The 17,827-nt window shown below is 45.7% G+C and overlaps 2 protein-coding genes across 3 annotated transcripts in view; one reads left to right on the forward strand and one right to left on the reverse strand.

Annotated features, from left to right (window-relative positions):
• Positions 1-845: 845 nt before the first annotated feature.
• Positions 846-15,048, reverse strand: NCSTN (nicastrin). The gene is made up of 17 exons (XM_008584700.1): positions 14,914-15,048; positions 13,476-13,580; positions 10,208-10,331; positions 9,648-9,769; positions 9,035-9,180; positions 8,002-8,152; positions 7,572-7,681; positions 7,157-7,309; positions 6,393-6,497; positions 6,145-6,222; positions 5,135-5,307; positions 3,778-3,880; positions 3,568-3,663; positions 3,170-3,257; positions 2,750-2,904; positions 2,247-2,459; positions 846-1,456 (listed from the first exon to the last, which is right to left on the reverse strand). Exons 1-17 carry the CDS (start codon positions 14,996-14,998, stop codon positions 1,334-1,336), a joined length of 2,130 nt encoding a protein of 709 aa, XP_008582922.1. The 5' UTR covers positions 14,999-15,048; the 3' UTR covers positions 846-1,333.
• COPA (coatomer protein complex, subunit alpha) overlaps positions 14,830-17,827 on the forward strand; it is a 37,397-nt gene continuing 34,399 nt past the window's right edge. For both annotated transcript variants that reach the window (XM_008584698.1, XM_008584699.1), the window contains exon 1: positions 14,830-15,265. In XM_008584698.1, coding sequence (XP_008582920.1) covers positions 15,226-15,265 — 40 coding nt within the window. In that variant the 5' untranslated portion in view covers positions 14,830-15,225. The remainder of the gene's footprint in view (positions 15,266-17,827) is intronic.

Below are 17,827 nucleotides of genomic sequence, written 5' to 3' on the forward strand. Positions count from 1 at the left end.
CCATTTCCCAAACATGACTCATGCATTTTCTTGACTCTTCTTTCACATGGGGTGAACCCTCTAAATCATAACTTGAATTGTCACCCCTACTGCTGTGAATTCCTCAACATGCTACCAGAGCATTCTGGACATAGTGCAATTATTCTATTTACTATACTGCATGACACCTAGATGTGAGTATGTCTGTCTCTTCCAACACCCTAACTGTGAGCTGCTCATGGGTAAGGGTTGTATTCTCTTCATCTCTGTACCTTAGGCAGTGTCTCAGGGTGAATAAACATCTGTCCATTACAAAGTGAGAAGAAACTATGCTAACACTGTTACAAGAGGGGAACTACAGCTCCAGGGCTCTGTAAAGAGCCCTCCTTTCAGGACTTCAACTGTTTTTAACACAGCCTTACTCCTTGGGTCTTCTGGAGACCAAGAAGATAGCATGCAAGGTAGCAATTTCACGACTTCCAGTCTGGGGTCACTGAACAAAGTGGCCTGGGAAGAACAACAGGTAACAGTACAAGTCATGTGGGATAATCCATTTTAATGAAACTTGCTATTTATATATTTACAAAAAAAAAAAAAAAGGAAAAAGAAAACAACAAAAATAGATATTACAGCTTAATAAAAAGTACAACTGAGCACTGTGGGCTGGAGGTGGGATACCCACCCAGCAGCACACCCACACTAATGTGCCATCTGAGGACCTGGAGGAAAGAGGACAGTGGGAAGAGGAGAGCAGGCTCAGCCCAGAGATTCCCCTGTCCTCTTCCTCCGTGATTCAGTTGTAGTTTGATCCTAACATTCAACTCTTCACGTTCTTCTTTCTGGTCAGGAAGATGGTTGGGAGCAGGCTCAGCCCAGAGATTCCCCTGTCCTCTTCCTCCGTGATTCAATTGTAGTTTGATCCTAACATTCAACTCTTCACGTTCTTCTTTCTGGTCAGGAAGATGGTTGGGTGTGAGGGTAGTGGTGGGGGGAGAGGGAGGTACATGGCAGGATGGAAAGAGCAGAAGAGTGATCCTGAAGAAAGGCACATTAGGGTAGGTAATTAGGGAGTTAAACAGGAGCAAGAAGCTTCTATTTGTAGTCCCAGAATCTGGCAGGGATAGGGAAGGAGGAGGAAATGGGGTAGGGGAGATGGGAAGGGGGAGCTGAGGAAGAGAAGGGAAGCAACTTATTATCTCTCCCTGTCTTTTTTGGACAGTTGCAGTCCTTTATGTTAATCCCAGTCTGAGAAAGGCCCAGAGAGGATCCAGTGACAAACTAGTGGTTTGTGTTCCAGTGGGACAAAGGCTCTAGGAAATGACTGCAGAGCTGGCAGGAAAAGCTGGGGTCCTCTTCAGTAAGACACAGATCCTGGCTCTCGGGGAGTAATGAAAAGGACATCGGCTTTGGCATTGATGCAGTAGGTGATGACGAGAGAGAAGACGAGGATGCCGAAGCCCACCATCAGGGTGATAAACTGCAGTGGGAGGTTGGGGGTGGGGGGAAGGGAAGAGAAAGGTATTCTCAGAACTCAATGCAGCTTTGGATAATTGCTTGGGGTTGGGAGCCAGGACATCAAAATTTTGGTGCTGGCTCTAACCACCAAGTATGGAACAATCATGGGCAACATCTCTCTAATCTGCAGACTTTTTCCCTATTTGAAAAGAGAAGTATCTCTGCTTTTGCTTCCATCTTGTACTACTTAGATTTTAAGCATTGTGAAGGTAGGACCCAGGGCTTTGATTCTGTCCTGGCACTTACATTACTGACTTACTTGCGACAGGGGCTCAAATAAGTATTAGACTGACTCATCCCAGCTGTGCCAGATGGGAGTGGGAGCTGTGGAAGAGCTTCCAGGACCCACGGGGCTCTCCAGAAGGAACACACACTCAAACTATCAGTGAAGAAAGGCCTCCATGGGCCGGCCCGGTGGTGCACTGGAGAGTGCGCCGCTTGGAAGCGCGGCGGCGCTCCCACCAAGGGTTCGGATCCCATGTGGAGACCGGTTCCCGCTCACTGGCTGAGCGCGGTGCGGGCGCAACACCGAGGGTTGAGATCCCATTGCTGGTCAGTAAAAAAGACAAAAAAAGGAAAAAAAAAAAAAAGGAAAGGCCTCCTAATGGGACATGCTGGCTGAACAGGGACAGATTTGCAGTAGGTTTTGCCACAAATTTAGGGCAAATGGGAGATGGAAGGGGGTCTGAGACAAGAGACAGCAGAAAGAAGGCAAACAGATCTCTGCCACCTCCCCTCCTGCCCCATCTCACCTCAAGCTCTTTGCTGGCAACTAGAAATATCCGGGCACGGATATCTTTCCAGCGGCTCTCAGTCCATGTTGAGTATTCAGTAGAGCTCCACTGACTCAGTTCAAAGGCAGGGGACAAGGCCCTGGCCAATCGTGCCGTAGAACGTATGCACCGGGGGAGTCGGTCTGTCTCGTTGGCATTCAAAGGGCCCTGAACCCATGAGTACTCATACAGCTGCAAAGAAGACGGGCCACAGCACGGGTCTGAAGTGATCCTCTTCTCACTGGCTCCCCTGACCTTTTATCAGTACCATGCTTGAACCAACTGAGCTAACTGGCTGCTGACCCTTTACCCTTTAGATGGTCCATTTTCACCTAGGCTACCCTCTTCAACACTCAAGTTCAAATGGCTGCATCCCTCCACCTCTCCATCCCAATTCCCTGGGTCCAACCAGGCCTAGGAGATCCTCCAACTTTCCCAAGGGAAGGGGGCCCAGGGCACTTCCAACACCCACCACCACTCACATCTTTGTTTTCATTTGGGTTTTTACTTGGATCTTGGCACTGCTCTCGGGTGAGGTTGATCACCTTGCCAGTCAAATTTGCCAAGGCATACTGTACAACATAAGTGGTGTTGGTGGGGCTGGAGACAGCGATATAATGTTGAAGAGGCCCATCACCTGATTGCAGAACAGAGGGAAGGGAGGATTTGGTGGGAGGAAGGTGGGGTGTGTGAAAGCAGAAATAGGAAAAGCCCAGGATTGACAGGAACCAGAAAAAAGAAGGTTAAGAGAAAATGATACAACAATATCAGGAGAAAGAAGAAAACAAGGTGAAAGCGAAAGAGAGAGGAAAAAGAAAAAAAGAAAAGATTAAACCAAAATGATGTCTCTTTCTCTATTCCTTTTCTTGGCTAACGGTCCCATTCCCATACCAAATGCTTACCCAAGTAGGACCTTAGGTCCTGCCTGAGGATAGACTGGAACCATGAGTTGTTGGCTCTAACCAGGAACCCATAGAGTAGGCGGGTAACCTAGAATTGGAACAGTGAGAAGAGAAAACCCTGTGACTTAGATTGAGCTCAGGGAAAGGATTATTAGTGAAGATGCAGTCATGGGCAGGAACCAGCCTGGCCAGATAGACTAGGGTTGAGAGACAGTGGGTGGCTCATAAGGATGCAAATGAGGCCCACCCAAGAGCTCTCTGGGGCACCCAGTGTCCTCACTGGCATGAACGGGCATGCTGAATTCCAAGGTTTGGAAGACGAGGGAGGGACATAACGGATGGGGGCAGCCTACTGTGTAAACAGAGACAGAAGGGAGGTAGGGCCCATCTGCTCTTACCGTTTGGGGATCAGCCTGAACTGTGTCACCGAAGTTGGTTCCTCCTGCAAGCATGTACAGTGCACGTCCCACCACCGTGGCCACATCTGCCAGGGCCTGTGGTGGGTGAGGAGGGGACTGAATAGCCTTCCTCTTCTATCCTCAAATGCTAACATTCTAAGCATCTTCACTGTGTTCCCCATGTTCCCACCCAGCCTGGGTCAGTGCTACCTTTGCAGTGTCCGTCACAAAGTTCAGGTCCTCTTCGGGGCTTAGCCATTCAGGATAGCTCACATTAATATTCTCAGCAGTGTCATAAATGCTCTGATAATACCTGCCAGAAAAGCCAGCATGAACCTTGGCTACATTCAGCCAGGGCCCTGCCCCTTTCCTCTCTCAAGCACCCCTTATGCAGGAAATTGGCATCTCATCACCCAGAAGAAGGGTGAGAGAGAAAATTAGGATCTCATATTGAAGCAGGTGTGGAAAATACGGGGGTGGGAGTGAATGGTAAATGAAATACAAAGTCTTTTCTGACAGACAAAGTAGAAAATGTAAATGAGCTTGGATTTTTTAAACACAGGAGATTCCTCTATACTGTTTGGGCTGGAGATATAGATGTAGAACAGCTAAGACAATTTTCAAAGAACTCACAGGATCAAACCACCGTGACAATCCTTGGTGAGCTCCACAGAGACAAATCTTAAAAGAGGGGCTAAGAGAGCTCCCAGCCTTTACCATCAATAAATCTCTGCCCCACAAAGAATCAAGTCAGCCACATAATCAGGCCCAAAATGCGTTCAAATGATGAATCGTCTCTCCCTCAAAGTGGTGCAGGGGAAAGATCTGAAGAAGAGAGCTGACCCTACCTGCTAAACCTGTCACTCCCTAAATGAACGAGGAGGTGCTACTTGGCTGGGTTGGAGAACCAGAGCTTAAGCAACTTTACTCAGAAATTCATTTGGCCCTTGGAAGGCTGGGGACTTAGCAATCCAGCCTCAGTAACAAGTCCCCTGTTACCCCAGGCCTCAAGTTAGGAGCAGTTTCAGGGTATACCCAGAATCAGGAAAGGGGTGACTAACAGTGCTTCACTACTTACCTCTGAAGCCCCCTCAGCTCCAAAAAGGGGACACTTTTACCTTAGCACTGAACCATGTGCACCTACCACATGGAAAGAATATGTTACGTCTCACAGAACATGAACACTGTTTGTGGCACCCTTGGGTGGGCCCCCAGGCAGGGACCACTTTCTGAACTCCAGCCAAAGAACCCCCACCATCCTTCCCACGTTCTTGTTTGAGATGATGCCCTCTGCTGGCAGCCCTGGGGAACTCAGGCCTCTGGAGAGCTTAGGAAAAGTGAAACCACAACTAAAGATGACTGTGCTAGGAAAGGGCTCAGGGTGAGGATAGTTTTCTAAGATAAACATCAAGTCAGATGTGAATAGGCCACTGAGCAAAGAACACAAACTGACCTGAGGTTTTGGAAAGGGTGGTATGAGGAGAGGGAAGGGCAGCGGCCTTTCTACCAGACTGCAGAATAGACTCTCTTCAAGAAGGAAGAGGGTACAGGACCAGGTGACTCTTACTTGTTATGGAAGGCAGCAAAGTGGTCAGCCAGAACAACACCAGAGATATTTCGAGCTCGAAGAAATCGCTGCAGAGAAGATGGTGGGAGAGCCTGGGACTGATTCAGCCTCCTGAGGATGACAGCAGGGACACCAGCACCACTCTTCTCCAGTGTAGCTAGGAGATCCTCCACCTGGGGGGGATGAGGGACATTGACTGATGGGAGGCTGTGGAATGAGAAGTGGGACATCTCTTTTAGGCCTGAAATGCTCTATATTTCAAGTTGCCTGCTTGGAGAGTTGCCCTATGCTGTCCTAGAGCCATATTACTCAAGCCTTTAGGGACCAAGGCTCTCTGAATTTCCTGTAGCTCCCACCATTCTTTTTAGAGTTAGGAAATTAGGGCACAAAGAAGAGGCCTGTGTTTTTTCATATTTATAGGTAAACTCCACTGTTCTCAGGACTCTGCCTTATCTTTGGTGGATGTTTCACTTGTTATTTTTTGTGCAGAACCAGAGGGATCAAATGATACAAAACCATACACTGAATGCCAAACAGGTAACCAATTCAGTAAGTGCTACAGGAGTCCACAGCAGGGATGACATTGAAGGCATGAGAGGCAGGAAGAGTACCACACGGAAAAAAGCTAGCCTAAAGCTGGACCTGGAAGGGAGGGAGGGTCTTGAACAGGCAGTAAGGAAAGAAGAGAACAATCTAACACAGCCTTGACAACTGGATCCATGGGGCAGCAACGACAGGAGGGAACTAATCACTCACCTGTCCTAAACAGGCAGTGGTAGTCTGCTAGGCACCCAATGATCAGAGAACTACCTGCTACAAGGAACCAATGGGATTTTTCTCAGGGACCAATAACAGCTGTGGTGTTCATCCTTTAGCCAACACTCAGTCTAACCCTGTCCCTTATCCTATCTCATAGGCCCTGGGGGTTGGTGGGAACAGGGCAGGGGATGGGGGTGAGTTCTGTATTCTGAGCTCTTGAAGCAGGAAATGAGGAGAGATGCTTAGGTTACCTGGTTCCTTACAGACTCATTTTTCTGAGACATGGGATCTGTGTGCATCCAAAGCTCTAGAGAAGTTCTTAAGGCCACCTGGGGGAGGATGAAGAGCAACACCTATAGTCAGTCTCCTGTTCTGGTCCATACCTGGGGGAAAGGAGTTAAGGGAGGAGGTGGTGGTACCTGAAGTGAGGACAACAGAACAACACAGAGGAAGAAGTTTTAAGTAGGAAGGAAGGGTGTGGAGGACACATGCTGCACACCTGTCCCAGCTCCACGAATGATTCAATGTTCTCTAACTGCACAGGAAACTTGCCCTTCTCCATATCATAGACCATTCTTGAGCTGCCAATGTAGTCAAAAGTTTCCTGAGGGGTGGAGATGGGTGGGAAAGGGAACAGAGAATCCAAAGGGTTAGGGAAGCCTCAAGGAAGGCCAGATCATCAAAGCTGCGGGCAAGAAGACTGTCTCAGGTCATCTCAACTGCTAGTCAGTTTACATGGTCACATGGCTTTCCCCTGCTCCCCACCCCACTTCCCAGCTGTGACTATCCATCACATGCATCATGGGACTTCTCTAGCCCAGAAATGGGGAAAGCAGCCTTAGTAAAGGCCTAAGGCAAACATCAGCTGTTATGTGCCTGCCTTTGGACTCTCCCCCACCTCCAATGACTTAGCAACGGCTGCTGTTCCCTCATTCTAGCGCCACGCCATGGTACCATTGGGGAGAGGCAGGAGCCTCAGGGCTGCTGGGTGGAGGTAGCAGTAAAGGTGTCCAGAGAATAAAAGTAAAAGGATGCCTCAAGTAGATCTTATCAGTGGAAAGTGAGGAATTTGGTAACACACCAATTCAGAGCATAGAAGCTTCCTAAAATGGAGGACTTTGAAAGGGAGACACACATAGACATATCCAAAAGTTCTATGCTGTTTAACAACTTAGGCCAGGTACTGAGGTCTTCTTCAACCAATAGCCACGTTCAACATCCCCTTCCTTCCCTGCCATCCCACCCCGGCTGAAGAGCCCCTACCCCTTGGAAGAAGACAAACATGACATTGCGGGGTAGGGTGGTCACATCTGGTGCCTTCTGCAAAGCTTCAGCTGCAGCTAGCTGGGTGACAAAGGAGGCAACAGCACTTTCAGCTCCTGGGGCCACATTCCAGAAAAAGGAACGACTGTCCAGCTGTGTACAGCAGAAGAAAAGGCAGGGGAGGTAAGCTTTCAAACTGGAAATCAGGACCAGGCCCCAAGACCCCTCTCCTGCTCCAGACAAGAGAATATATGTGTCTTGGGGTGATAGAGAGAACCTGGGAGTCCTGCAGCTCAGATCCCTCTCCATTTGGGGGTTCCCAGTGTAGCAATTCTGAAATCTGACACGCCCATGAGAGGCCTGCCAGCTCTTTCTGTGCCAGCCCTGCTCATCCTGATCAGGGGCCAACACTCACCCGGGTGGCAGCAACCACAACCCTGTCATCAGGCTTTAATGTCCCAGATGTATTTATAGGCTTAAGCATGCTCCATACGTTGTAGTCGGACAGGGGGTCACAGACGATTTCTAAGCAGGACACAAACAGTGAAAGATCAGTGGGACTCAGGGAGAGGACAGATACAAAGAAGGCATGAAAGACTTCTTTGACCAGTGCCCCATGGCTTCTGTGAGTCATTTTCTCTACTTCCAACTGTTCCAGGTTGGTTTCTCTGCCACCATCCATTTGAGGAATAAGCTGTCTACATTGTTCAGAACTGTCTCACTTCTCCCATCCAGTGCTTCCTGCCTGTACCCACTACTTCCCTGCCATGGTCTCTCCAACATTCTCTGGCCTGATCTCCCTACCCCCACCCCAGTACACTCAGCATGGCTTAGATCTGCCCTACCTGGGTTGATGCTGAAGGTGCTCTGGATGGAGCTGCGCCGCATGCAGGTGGCAGTGCTGATGACGGCATGCATGTGTGAGAAGAGCTGCATGGCACATAGCGGGAAGGCTGGTGCTGAGCCATTCTGACTCAGGTTGTGATCTTCATAGCACTGGAAGGGGAGATGGACCCCACTGAGACAGCTAGCTGTGGAGTCCCTCTCTTACTTCCCAGAAAGAGGAGAGCCTAGCTCCATCCTTAAGTCACTCCCTTTTGGGAGACATTTGTCCCTGAGCTCTGGTTCATAGCACTGGAAGGGGAGATGGACCCCACTGAGACAGCTAGCTGTGGAGTCCCTCTCTTACTTCCCAGAAAGAGAAGAGCCTAGCTCCATCCTTAAGTCACTCCCTTTTGGGAGACATTTGTCCCTGAGCTCTGGTTGCCCTGGTACAATCACGATCTATAAGGTCAAAGAGAAAAATTCATCAAGAGGCGCAAGTGGCACAGACTCAATGACTTAGATGGAGCAGATGAAATTACCCCATCTTGGGCCAGCCAGTTAGCTCAGTTGGTTAGAGTGCAGCCTTATAACACCAAGGTCACAGGTTCAGAACCCCGCACAGGCCAGCCAGAAGAGAAAAAGAAGAAATTACCCCATCTTAACTATTCTGTGAGACAAAATGAAGAAGCTAGACTAGAATTAGAGCATATTAGAGCTAAAAAGAACCTCAGAAATTACTGAACTGAATCTCTCAATTCCTAGTCCAATGTTCTTTTTACCACACTAATGGTTCTTAACCAGGGTTGTACACCTTGTTTCATATTATTATTTCAAATATCCTTTTTATTTTCTTCCAGTCTAAAAGCCTTTAATGCTATCATATCAGGCAGGAGAGAAATGGGAGAGGTGAACATGAGAAAAATAAACTTCTTGGTTCTTTTTAGAACAATCGCCTTTCAGAGGGTGCATTACTAGAATGACTCTCCCCTCAAACAGGAGAACCTAAAATATAATCCTCTAACCAGAATTGCTAGGAACTGGCAGAGTCCTTACCTGCTTGATGATCTTGGTTTCATTTTCATCTTCAAGAAGAAAGATGGGGAAACTAAAGTCCTCGTAAGCCAAGCCACTGCCCAGGTCATTCCACTGTATTTCTTCACAGTGAGCAAACTCTGGCCCATAGGAGTTGGAGTAAACACCTGAAGGAGAGGATGGGGAGGTGATGATGGGGGAGGATAGGTTATTGGAACACCAAGCACTTAGGGACGTGAGGGAGGTGAGGGAAGAAGGTTAGGATATTGTAAGATTGGGATTAAGAGTTCAAAAGGAGGGGATGACTCAAAGAAGCAGGTGTTAACTGCTCCCACCCACACTTAAATAGAGAGACACTGGCATTAGGGAGCCCTAGACTAGCAGATTAGGGAACTGTGAATATGACAAGAAGAAATGAAAGGTAGGAGGAATAAGAGAAGCAGAAGAGGGAAGAGATGAGTGGCAAAGACTATCTTCTGCTTGGGAGTCAGTTGCTCACACTATACACAGACACAGATATACACATACCCCCCCTCCCCACCTGCACACAGATACAGACACACACAGATATGAGACAGAAGCAACAATAAGCCTTGGGTGACAGTAGGCTCTCTTGGTCCTTTGGGGTTCTTACCAAACCCATCATTTGGGCACTGCACGCTAGAAGAGAAGCCTGAGGTGGGACTAGGTTTGGCCAAGGACACTGCAAGACCAGCAATTCGGCTGGCTCTCCCCTTCAGTTTCTCCATTATTTCCCTGGAACAGGGAGAGAACGCCACGAAGGAAAACAGGAAGGTATCAGACAGCCCAACATTCTGGCCCCCAGGATGGAAACAAATGGGGAATTAGGGAAATCAGAACTGTTGACTTATTTCTTCCTTTTTCAGTCTCTAACTTCTGAGTCTGGACTATGATCCAATCTGAGCTCCGGGCTTAATCTCATCTACCTTGTCCCTGAGTGACCCTGAGCTCCCTTCCTTCCTCCCTGGGGTCCTTACTCACTGGAGCTTTACTTTTAAGGTGACTGAGATGATTCCTTTTGATGCTACATCTTTTCTTCTGAGGACTACCCCTGCCCCCTCCCTTGACCAGACCAGGGCAGCCAAGGGAAGTCTTCACTCACAAATGTGAAGACTGTTCACTGAATCTTCCCTCTCTAGATGGATCTTCCCAGCAGGCACATACAGTTCTTACCTGGTAAAGAGCATTCCCTCCAGCAGAACCATGTAAGGGGGGTTGGGGCCATCAGTCAAAACCCACTGCAGGTCCTCTTCTTTCTCCACTACATGGATAACCCCTGTGTCCCCACTAATTGAAGCTGCCAGGACAGAATGAACCAAATTAAAGCTCCCACAATTGACAATTCTGACTCTGCCTCACTGATTCTGCAGATCTTTTATGCTCAAATATGTCACAACATATTTGGGTGAATACAGCCATCTCTGCACTTGAACTGAAAAGCTGAATTGCCCCAGCTCTATCTGGGGTTATTAGGAAGAAATGGAGGACAAACAAGCCCAAGAAGACTCAGTAAAGACCTTGCTCAATAAATGCCAGAAAGGCTCTGTGCACTTCATTTTCTTGCCCTCTTCCCTCGACCTCATTTAGTCATACACACAAGATTCTCCAACAGTAAACACCAAAGTTTTCAAACCTGTATTTTCTCCAGGAAATGCCAGGCTTGAGATCTCTAGCTCAGAGGTCTAACTTTGAGTCTTCTTTTGTGAAAACATATGTGTAGATTCCATTGGCCTCAGTAGCATTCCTGGGTCACTATTCCTTTGCCCTATTTGGGTATGATTTTACTTGCTTCTGGCCAGTTTTAGGTGAGGTTAGTCAAGAACTTTGAGGTCTCCAGAACAGAGCTTCCCAATCGATAGGCCTTGAATGGATTAGAGATGTTTATTCCCCTCATTCATGGGGACCTAGGGTTTCCAAAGTCCCTAGGTTGGTCACCTCCAGCCAGGAGCAGACTCGTCAGTTACTCTAGGATGTCCTACAAATATCACCCATTTCTATATGTGCCAGGATGCCATACAAATAAATTTTTACATGTCTTGTGATGTGTTATTCATAAACTATTTTAGAACAGTAGTTCTCAACCCTGGCTGTGTATCATAATCACTTCGGAGTTTTAAAAAATACAGATGCTTGGGTCTTACCTCAAATTTACTAAATTAAAATCTCTGAAGGTGGGGCCCAAAGAGCACACATGTGGTTCTTTGTTATACATACAGCAAGGCACTAGAGCTATGATTCCAGACCAAGCCACTGAAATCCTTGTAACTGACATAAGACAAAAACCCTAAGCACTTCCTGACTGCCAAACAAGCAGTTTTTTCCTCCCATGGGACCTGGTAAAATGGAGACATGGAGGCAGGGTCCCCAACATTCAACTATGTCTTATATATAGTAAACTTGACAAGTTCATATTGATAATGTTAATAAAATGTGAAGGAATATCACAGTCTGGAACAATTTTAGTTAAGATCTGAATACCAATGGAAGTTCTAAGTAAACAAAAAACAGTCCTTGCCATAGCATTTAAAACTTGGGAAAAGGGAAAGCCAGTGTGGCAAATAAAAAATACATAACCTTAGCTCCAAGGAGAACAGGAAGAAGACAAACTACAATACTGAACTGAAAAAAACCTAGATTCTAATCTGGGTTCCAGTTGTTCACTGTGCAGTCTTAAGTAACGTGCTGACTTTCTCTGGGTGTTTAATGAGGAGAAGCTTTTCTATGCCTATTCATCTCATACTGTGGGGATAAAGGAAATAAGAAAGCAAGGAAGAAAGAAAACTATAGCTCTCTTTGAGCACTTTAAAGCGTCCAATAAAAGCAGGGCATTATAATCAGAAAATCAAACCGGGGTCTTGCTTTTCCTCCTTAGTGTTATCATGTTAGCAACACTAATTAAAGAGGATACAGCCTGCTCAGAATGGACAGATATGATGAAGTAAAACTTAGAAATAAGTAGGATGAAAATGAATGAAGATGTTAATGAGGAAGTGGCCAGAGTCCAGCCCCTCCCCTTTTGTTTCACTGTATTAGCACTTGGCTTTATCTTTAGAGGCCACTGCTTTGCTTCCTACAGGGATACTCTAAAAACACGCAGCACAGTAACTCATCCCCAAAGGTGATTTCTTAGAGCCCAGCTCCAGAATAGGGTCCTGGCCTTTCCAGCAAGACCAGCAATCTGATCTCAGCCCACACTGGACTTGTCTCTCTTCTACCCACAAACCCATTTTAGAAATTAAGTCCAACAAAAACTTTATTTGGGGCTGTTTGGAAACAATCAACCTATTCCCAGTGCTTTGTGCAGCAAGGACATGGGACAACTGACATACAATATAGCTCAGAGAAGAATGGGCAGAAAAGTTACTGCCTCCCTAAGCAAGTATGTCACTTCCCAGTGTCTCAGTTTTCTCCTACCAATTGGGAGCTTTCAGGCAATCACACAGTACTGCTGAGACCATACTATATACTCAGCAAACATCTATCAAAAGGTACTTTGACTTTCAGCATTGTGCAAGACTATTCCAACCATTATTACAGGAGTAAACTGAAATTCAGAGGTGATCAATCTCATGATGAAGAAGCCAAGATCAGGCCCTAAATTTCCTGCTTACTTGCAAAACTACACTCTGAAAGAGCTGCTGTTAATGGAAGAACAAAATCTGAAGACAGTATATTAGCTTTCAGAGCACAATTGTTTTCCCTCTTTATGATTTTTATAGTTTTTAAAACCATGGTGTCATGGCACTGTTTTGGAACACATTTACAAAGCATAAAGTTAAATCCAAATGCTTCACTAATTCAACTTGCAACTACTTGGCATTTTCAGTGCCTTTTCTTCAAATAGTTCACTGCCTTTAAGAAGCCCATTTTGGCTGCACAAAGATCATTCAGAGTGCAGGTGATGACTGGACTCTATAGAATATGAGACTTCCTTCTCCTTAGGAAACAGTATAGTTAGGTGGTAGGAGTCATGGCTTAGAAGTTGGGCCACCAGGGTTTAAATCCTGACTTTGTTACTTATTACCAGTATGATCTTGAGAAAATTACTCAACTTCTCTAAGTCTCAGTTTTATCACTTGTAAAATGGCAATAAAAAGGCACTTCGAAAAGTTCACAGAAGGATTTGTATTATCTTTTAATTCTGTTTTTTATGAACTTTTTGAAATACCCTCATAAGACATACTTCATGGAATTCTTACAGGGGTTAAATGAGATACACATGTAAAAAGCTTAGTATGCAGCGTTTACTAAATGTTAGCTCTTATTAATTATCTTGCCTGGTTTGATAGATTAATTATCTGCCTTGGTTCTCTATCACCTCCTATTCACGCAATCTAATTTGAGTGCTGAGAATCCTCAGCAGGACATGGATCTTTCTTGGAATCCAGGGCACAAACTGAAATATCAATGACCACAAACACAAATCCCAATCCCAACTCACACTGGCAGCCAATCTGATGAGTGGCATTGAGCAGACGAACACAGGGAGCTGTTTTATTTAAGGGGATGTAGATCTTCCTCTCCACTGAGTTTCCCCTGCACAAACCTGATCAGAAGATAAAAAGTGTTAGAAGAACTTGACAGACCCTAGTACCAGCTCGTATCATGTCATTAGCTCAATGTATGGCTTGGATAAATCATTCAATATCATACTTTCTAAAATGGGACTAATATCCATTCTTTCACTTCCTGGGCTCACTACTGGTACAGATAAACGCAAAGCACCCAGCTATGTGCCTCAGAGGGTTATTACAAATTCCATGTGGCGCAATTGACAGTGAAGCTAAAAAGAGAAAACTTGATTTGTCAAAGGAAAAGTGTTTGACCTTAGATGTGCCAGCTTCTGGTTGCATGGGTGACCACACTTCTGCTTTTCTATCATGTACATATATTACTAATCAGTTTATAAAAGAGTGCTGATGTAAGAATATAGATTACAGTAAAGAAAACTTTCTGAGACATTTTTCCACGAGTCTGAACAGAATTGGGAGAAACTTATGCCACACATCTAACATCAGTAGGTCACTTGCGTGTGCCACAGTATGGGGCAGCTATAGTTTCTCCTTTGGGGATCTTAAAAAATACAATGTAAATTTGGGGGAAAGCACAGTCATGGTTTGCATTTTAGGGCTCAACCAACCAGAATGCCTTTTACCAGAAAATAAACACGTGTAAACAAACACTTATGTATACTATAAATACTTAAGTTTTACCGTTACTTCATATTCTTAACAATTAAAGAGTATTCATATTCTACCTTAGTTTCTTTCAACAATAAAGTGAGACTAAGTCAAGGCACAGGGACACAGATTTATGGTGGAATAGAGAAAGAAATGAGGAATCTACGTTTTAAGAGCCGCAGAGCACCCACAGAAAGTGGCTGCTTTCATGTCAAAAAGTCTAAAAGGCGGGGAAGAAAGCTCAACTTTCACACCTGTCCCTTTTGATTGTGGGTGGGGTGGCTGGGGCTGTGGGAAAATGAAGCATCCGAACAAAGTGGGAGAGAGTCGGGCTGGAAGTCCAGAAAGAGGCCTGGAAGAGGAGGGAATGGAGCGACACAACGTGCCGCAGGGGATTAGAGATCTTCAGGTCCACGCAAAGGGGGAACTTCTGTTATGGGAACGAAAGAGAAAGAGGATTTACAGGGTCGGGGGACAGAGGGGCAGTGGGGACCTGAAGGGAGACGACGACGCTCGCGCCTGGGCAGATCCAGAGAGTTCCCCATACAGAGCGGAGCTGGGAACGAAAGAGAAAGAGGATTTACAGGGTCGGGGGACAGAGGGGCAGTGGGGACCAGAAGGGAGACGACGACGCTCGCGCCTGGGCAGATCCAGAGAGTTCCCCATACAGAGCGGAGCTCACCGGTGGGGAGTCCTCACCTGCCAGTAGGACGCTGAAAGACAGAAGGCGAAGAAGACCCTGACTTCCCGGGTCAGCCCCAGAGCCGCCCCCAGCCGTGGCCATCTTGCCTCTCCGCGGTGCGGAAGCCTCCGTTCCCCTCCCAGTCGGGTAGCGGCCTCTCTAGGCTACCACTGGAGCTGTCTCTGTGGCCCGACGCTCCAGACACCGGAAATTCGTGTCTTGAGGAGCTTCCGGGAGCTGAGGCCGAGGGTCGCTGACGTGGAGGCAACCGAAGGGTAGTGGGGAGTGGCGGGGCTCCGATTGGGACGTCGGAGCCGGAGGCTTGAAGGATGCTAACCAAATTCGAGACCAAGAGCGCGCGAGTCAAAGGTAGTGGAGAAGAAAGAGGGGGATGGGGGAACATGGAGGCTTGATGTCAGGGGCGGCGTTGTCACAGGGGAAGAGAGGATAGGTAGACCTGCCGGCCGAATTAGGCCCACCAGACGAACCCCGAAGACCGGAGGGAGAGACATTAGGCCTGGAAGGCGGTTCTTCAGTCCTCTCCTTTGGTGTTCGCTTGGGCTTTGATTTACATATAAAGTGGTTTTCGCACCGCAGGGGATCCCCGTAGGCCCGCTACGTATTCTTTCCCTTTACCCCCTCTCCTGGGGGCTATGCTCCCGACTTTTATTCCTCTGCTCCTAAGTTGGCTTTTTGATGGCCTGTTATATGGAGTGGCCCTGGGGGTTGAGTCTCGACCTCTGACACTTGCACCCGAGTCAGTAGCTTCTTCGGAGACAGCACTACCTCACTTAAGGAGGCCTTGGCTGCACCGTCTCAACATCCAGTGCCTCCATTGGGCTTTATTTCCTACCCGGAAATTGTACATTGAGGCCTGTAGCCCCAGTAAAGTCTGAGCTTGATAGGATTGCCGGATGAAATACAGGACACCCTGTTAAATATAAATTTCAGATAAACAGCGAATAATTTTTTAATTATTTTTCATCGTTTATCTGAAATTCAAATTTAACCGAGTATCTTGTGTTTTTATTTGCTAAATATGGCAACTCTAGAGCTTGAGGATGGGCAGATGAGCTTGGAGGGCAAATGACTGATGCAGCTTAGCAAAGTGGTCTTTGGAGTCAGATGGGCTTGGTTTGGAATCCTGAAACATCCATTAACAAGCTATATGACCTTGAGCAACCTACTTATCTCTAAATCTTTATTTCCTCATCTGTAAAATGTGAGTAAAATATTCTCTTATAGAGAGAAATAAAAGCAGAAATTATATGGAAAGTTTATTGTAGTGCCTGTTGTAGATTCAGTAGCTGAAAAACTGGAGGCCATTATTAATGGGAGAATATATTCTGAGCATTTCTAAGTCTCATTGGAAAATTTTTTAAATTAAAACATAATTGATTGTACATATTTGTGGGGTACAGAGTTGAATATCAGTACCTGTGTATAATATGTGGTGATCAAGTCAGGATAATTAGCATATTCATCATGTACAATGTAATCATTTTGTGGCCCTTTACCACTTTCTCGCTAACCCTCTTCCCCCTTCCCTTCTCATGGAAATCTTAATCATGAAGGATACCATTAAGAATTTCTGGGACCTGGGTGGTTGAAGTGGGTCTTCATAAATCCTTGAATTTTCTCTTCTGCTAATTTTTTGTTGGACTATAGAGAAGAAAAAAAAAAGTCAGACTATTTGACGGTTAATTTCTGTTAATTCTTATATATCATAAAGGAAAAAAAAAAGAACAACTTAAGGGAAAAATAGACAATTTAAAAGAAGAAATGTAAATGTTTAATAAATAATTGAGATAGCTCCATCTCACTAGTAGTGAAAGAAACACAAAGAAAAAAGCGAGATAACTTTGGTCCTAGACTAGTAAAACAAGAAAAACAACAGATAACTGATAACATCTCATATTGGCCAATGTGTGCAAAATGGGTAACTTCATAAATGTGGTGAGACTGTTTATTAATAAGGTGTTTTTACAGTTAAATAGTATCTACCAAAACGTTAAATGCACATACTCTGATCTTGAGCAATCTCATTTTCAGGTCTTTAGCCTAAAGCAGTAATAATACAAATAGGCTAGATTTTGTGTAGAAGATCTGCAGCAGGCTCTTCTGATAGCCAAAAACTAGAGGTGGAAATTTAAATGCCTAACAGTAAAATAATTTAAAAGTGTCGTGCATTCGTACTTTGTAGTTGTTAAAAAGAATGAGGTTATGTTTATATGTACGTAAATGTAATGAGATCCATATCATAAAGTTAAATGAGAAGAGAAGTTTGCAGAACATTATAATGTAATCCCCATTTTCATAAAATAATAATGCTTATGTTTATACATAACTGCATTAAAAGTCTGAAAGGGTACGTTCTAAACTGTTGTTACCGTTTCCAGTCATGATGGAGTAACAAGGATTAGACTTACCTTCCCACCTTAAATGACTACACAACCACAAAGTACAACCACAACTGGGGCTGGCCAGTTAGCTCAGTTGGAGCATGGCCTTGTAACACCAAGGTCAAGGGTTCAGTTGCTCATACCAGCCAGCCACCAAAAAAACAACTACACAACTGGACAAAATGTATGAAACAAAGGTTTTCAGATATTGTTCAACATGCAGTGCAAGAAAGTGATTCTTGAGAGAAGGAGAATAAATAAAGTGAGTCCTATGATTGTTTTAGCTTACTGCCTAGAGTTAGTTTCCAGGCTGCAGTGAAGGGAGAGGGAAGGGCCTGTGGTCTTGCTGAGGAAGTAGAATTTAGAGTTCAGGTAAGCAAAGATGATTAGAATTTGCCTGGCAAAATGCCAGAGATGAGGGAGGTGCACTGAGGGAGCACTGGAGATCTGCAGGGACCTTCTCAGGCCTGGAAAAGAACTGTGGGAAAAGAGAAGGCAGAACAATCCCTGTAGCTGACACTGGGCTGGG

This window comes from Galeopterus variegatus, unplaced genomic scaffold (assembly GCF_000696425.1).
Source record: "Galeopterus variegatus unplaced genomic scaffold, G_variegatus-3.0.2 Scaffold3337, whole genome shotgun sequence".
NCBI lineage: Eukaryota > Metazoa > Chordata > Mammalia > Dermoptera > Cynocephalidae > Galeopterus > Galeopterus variegatus.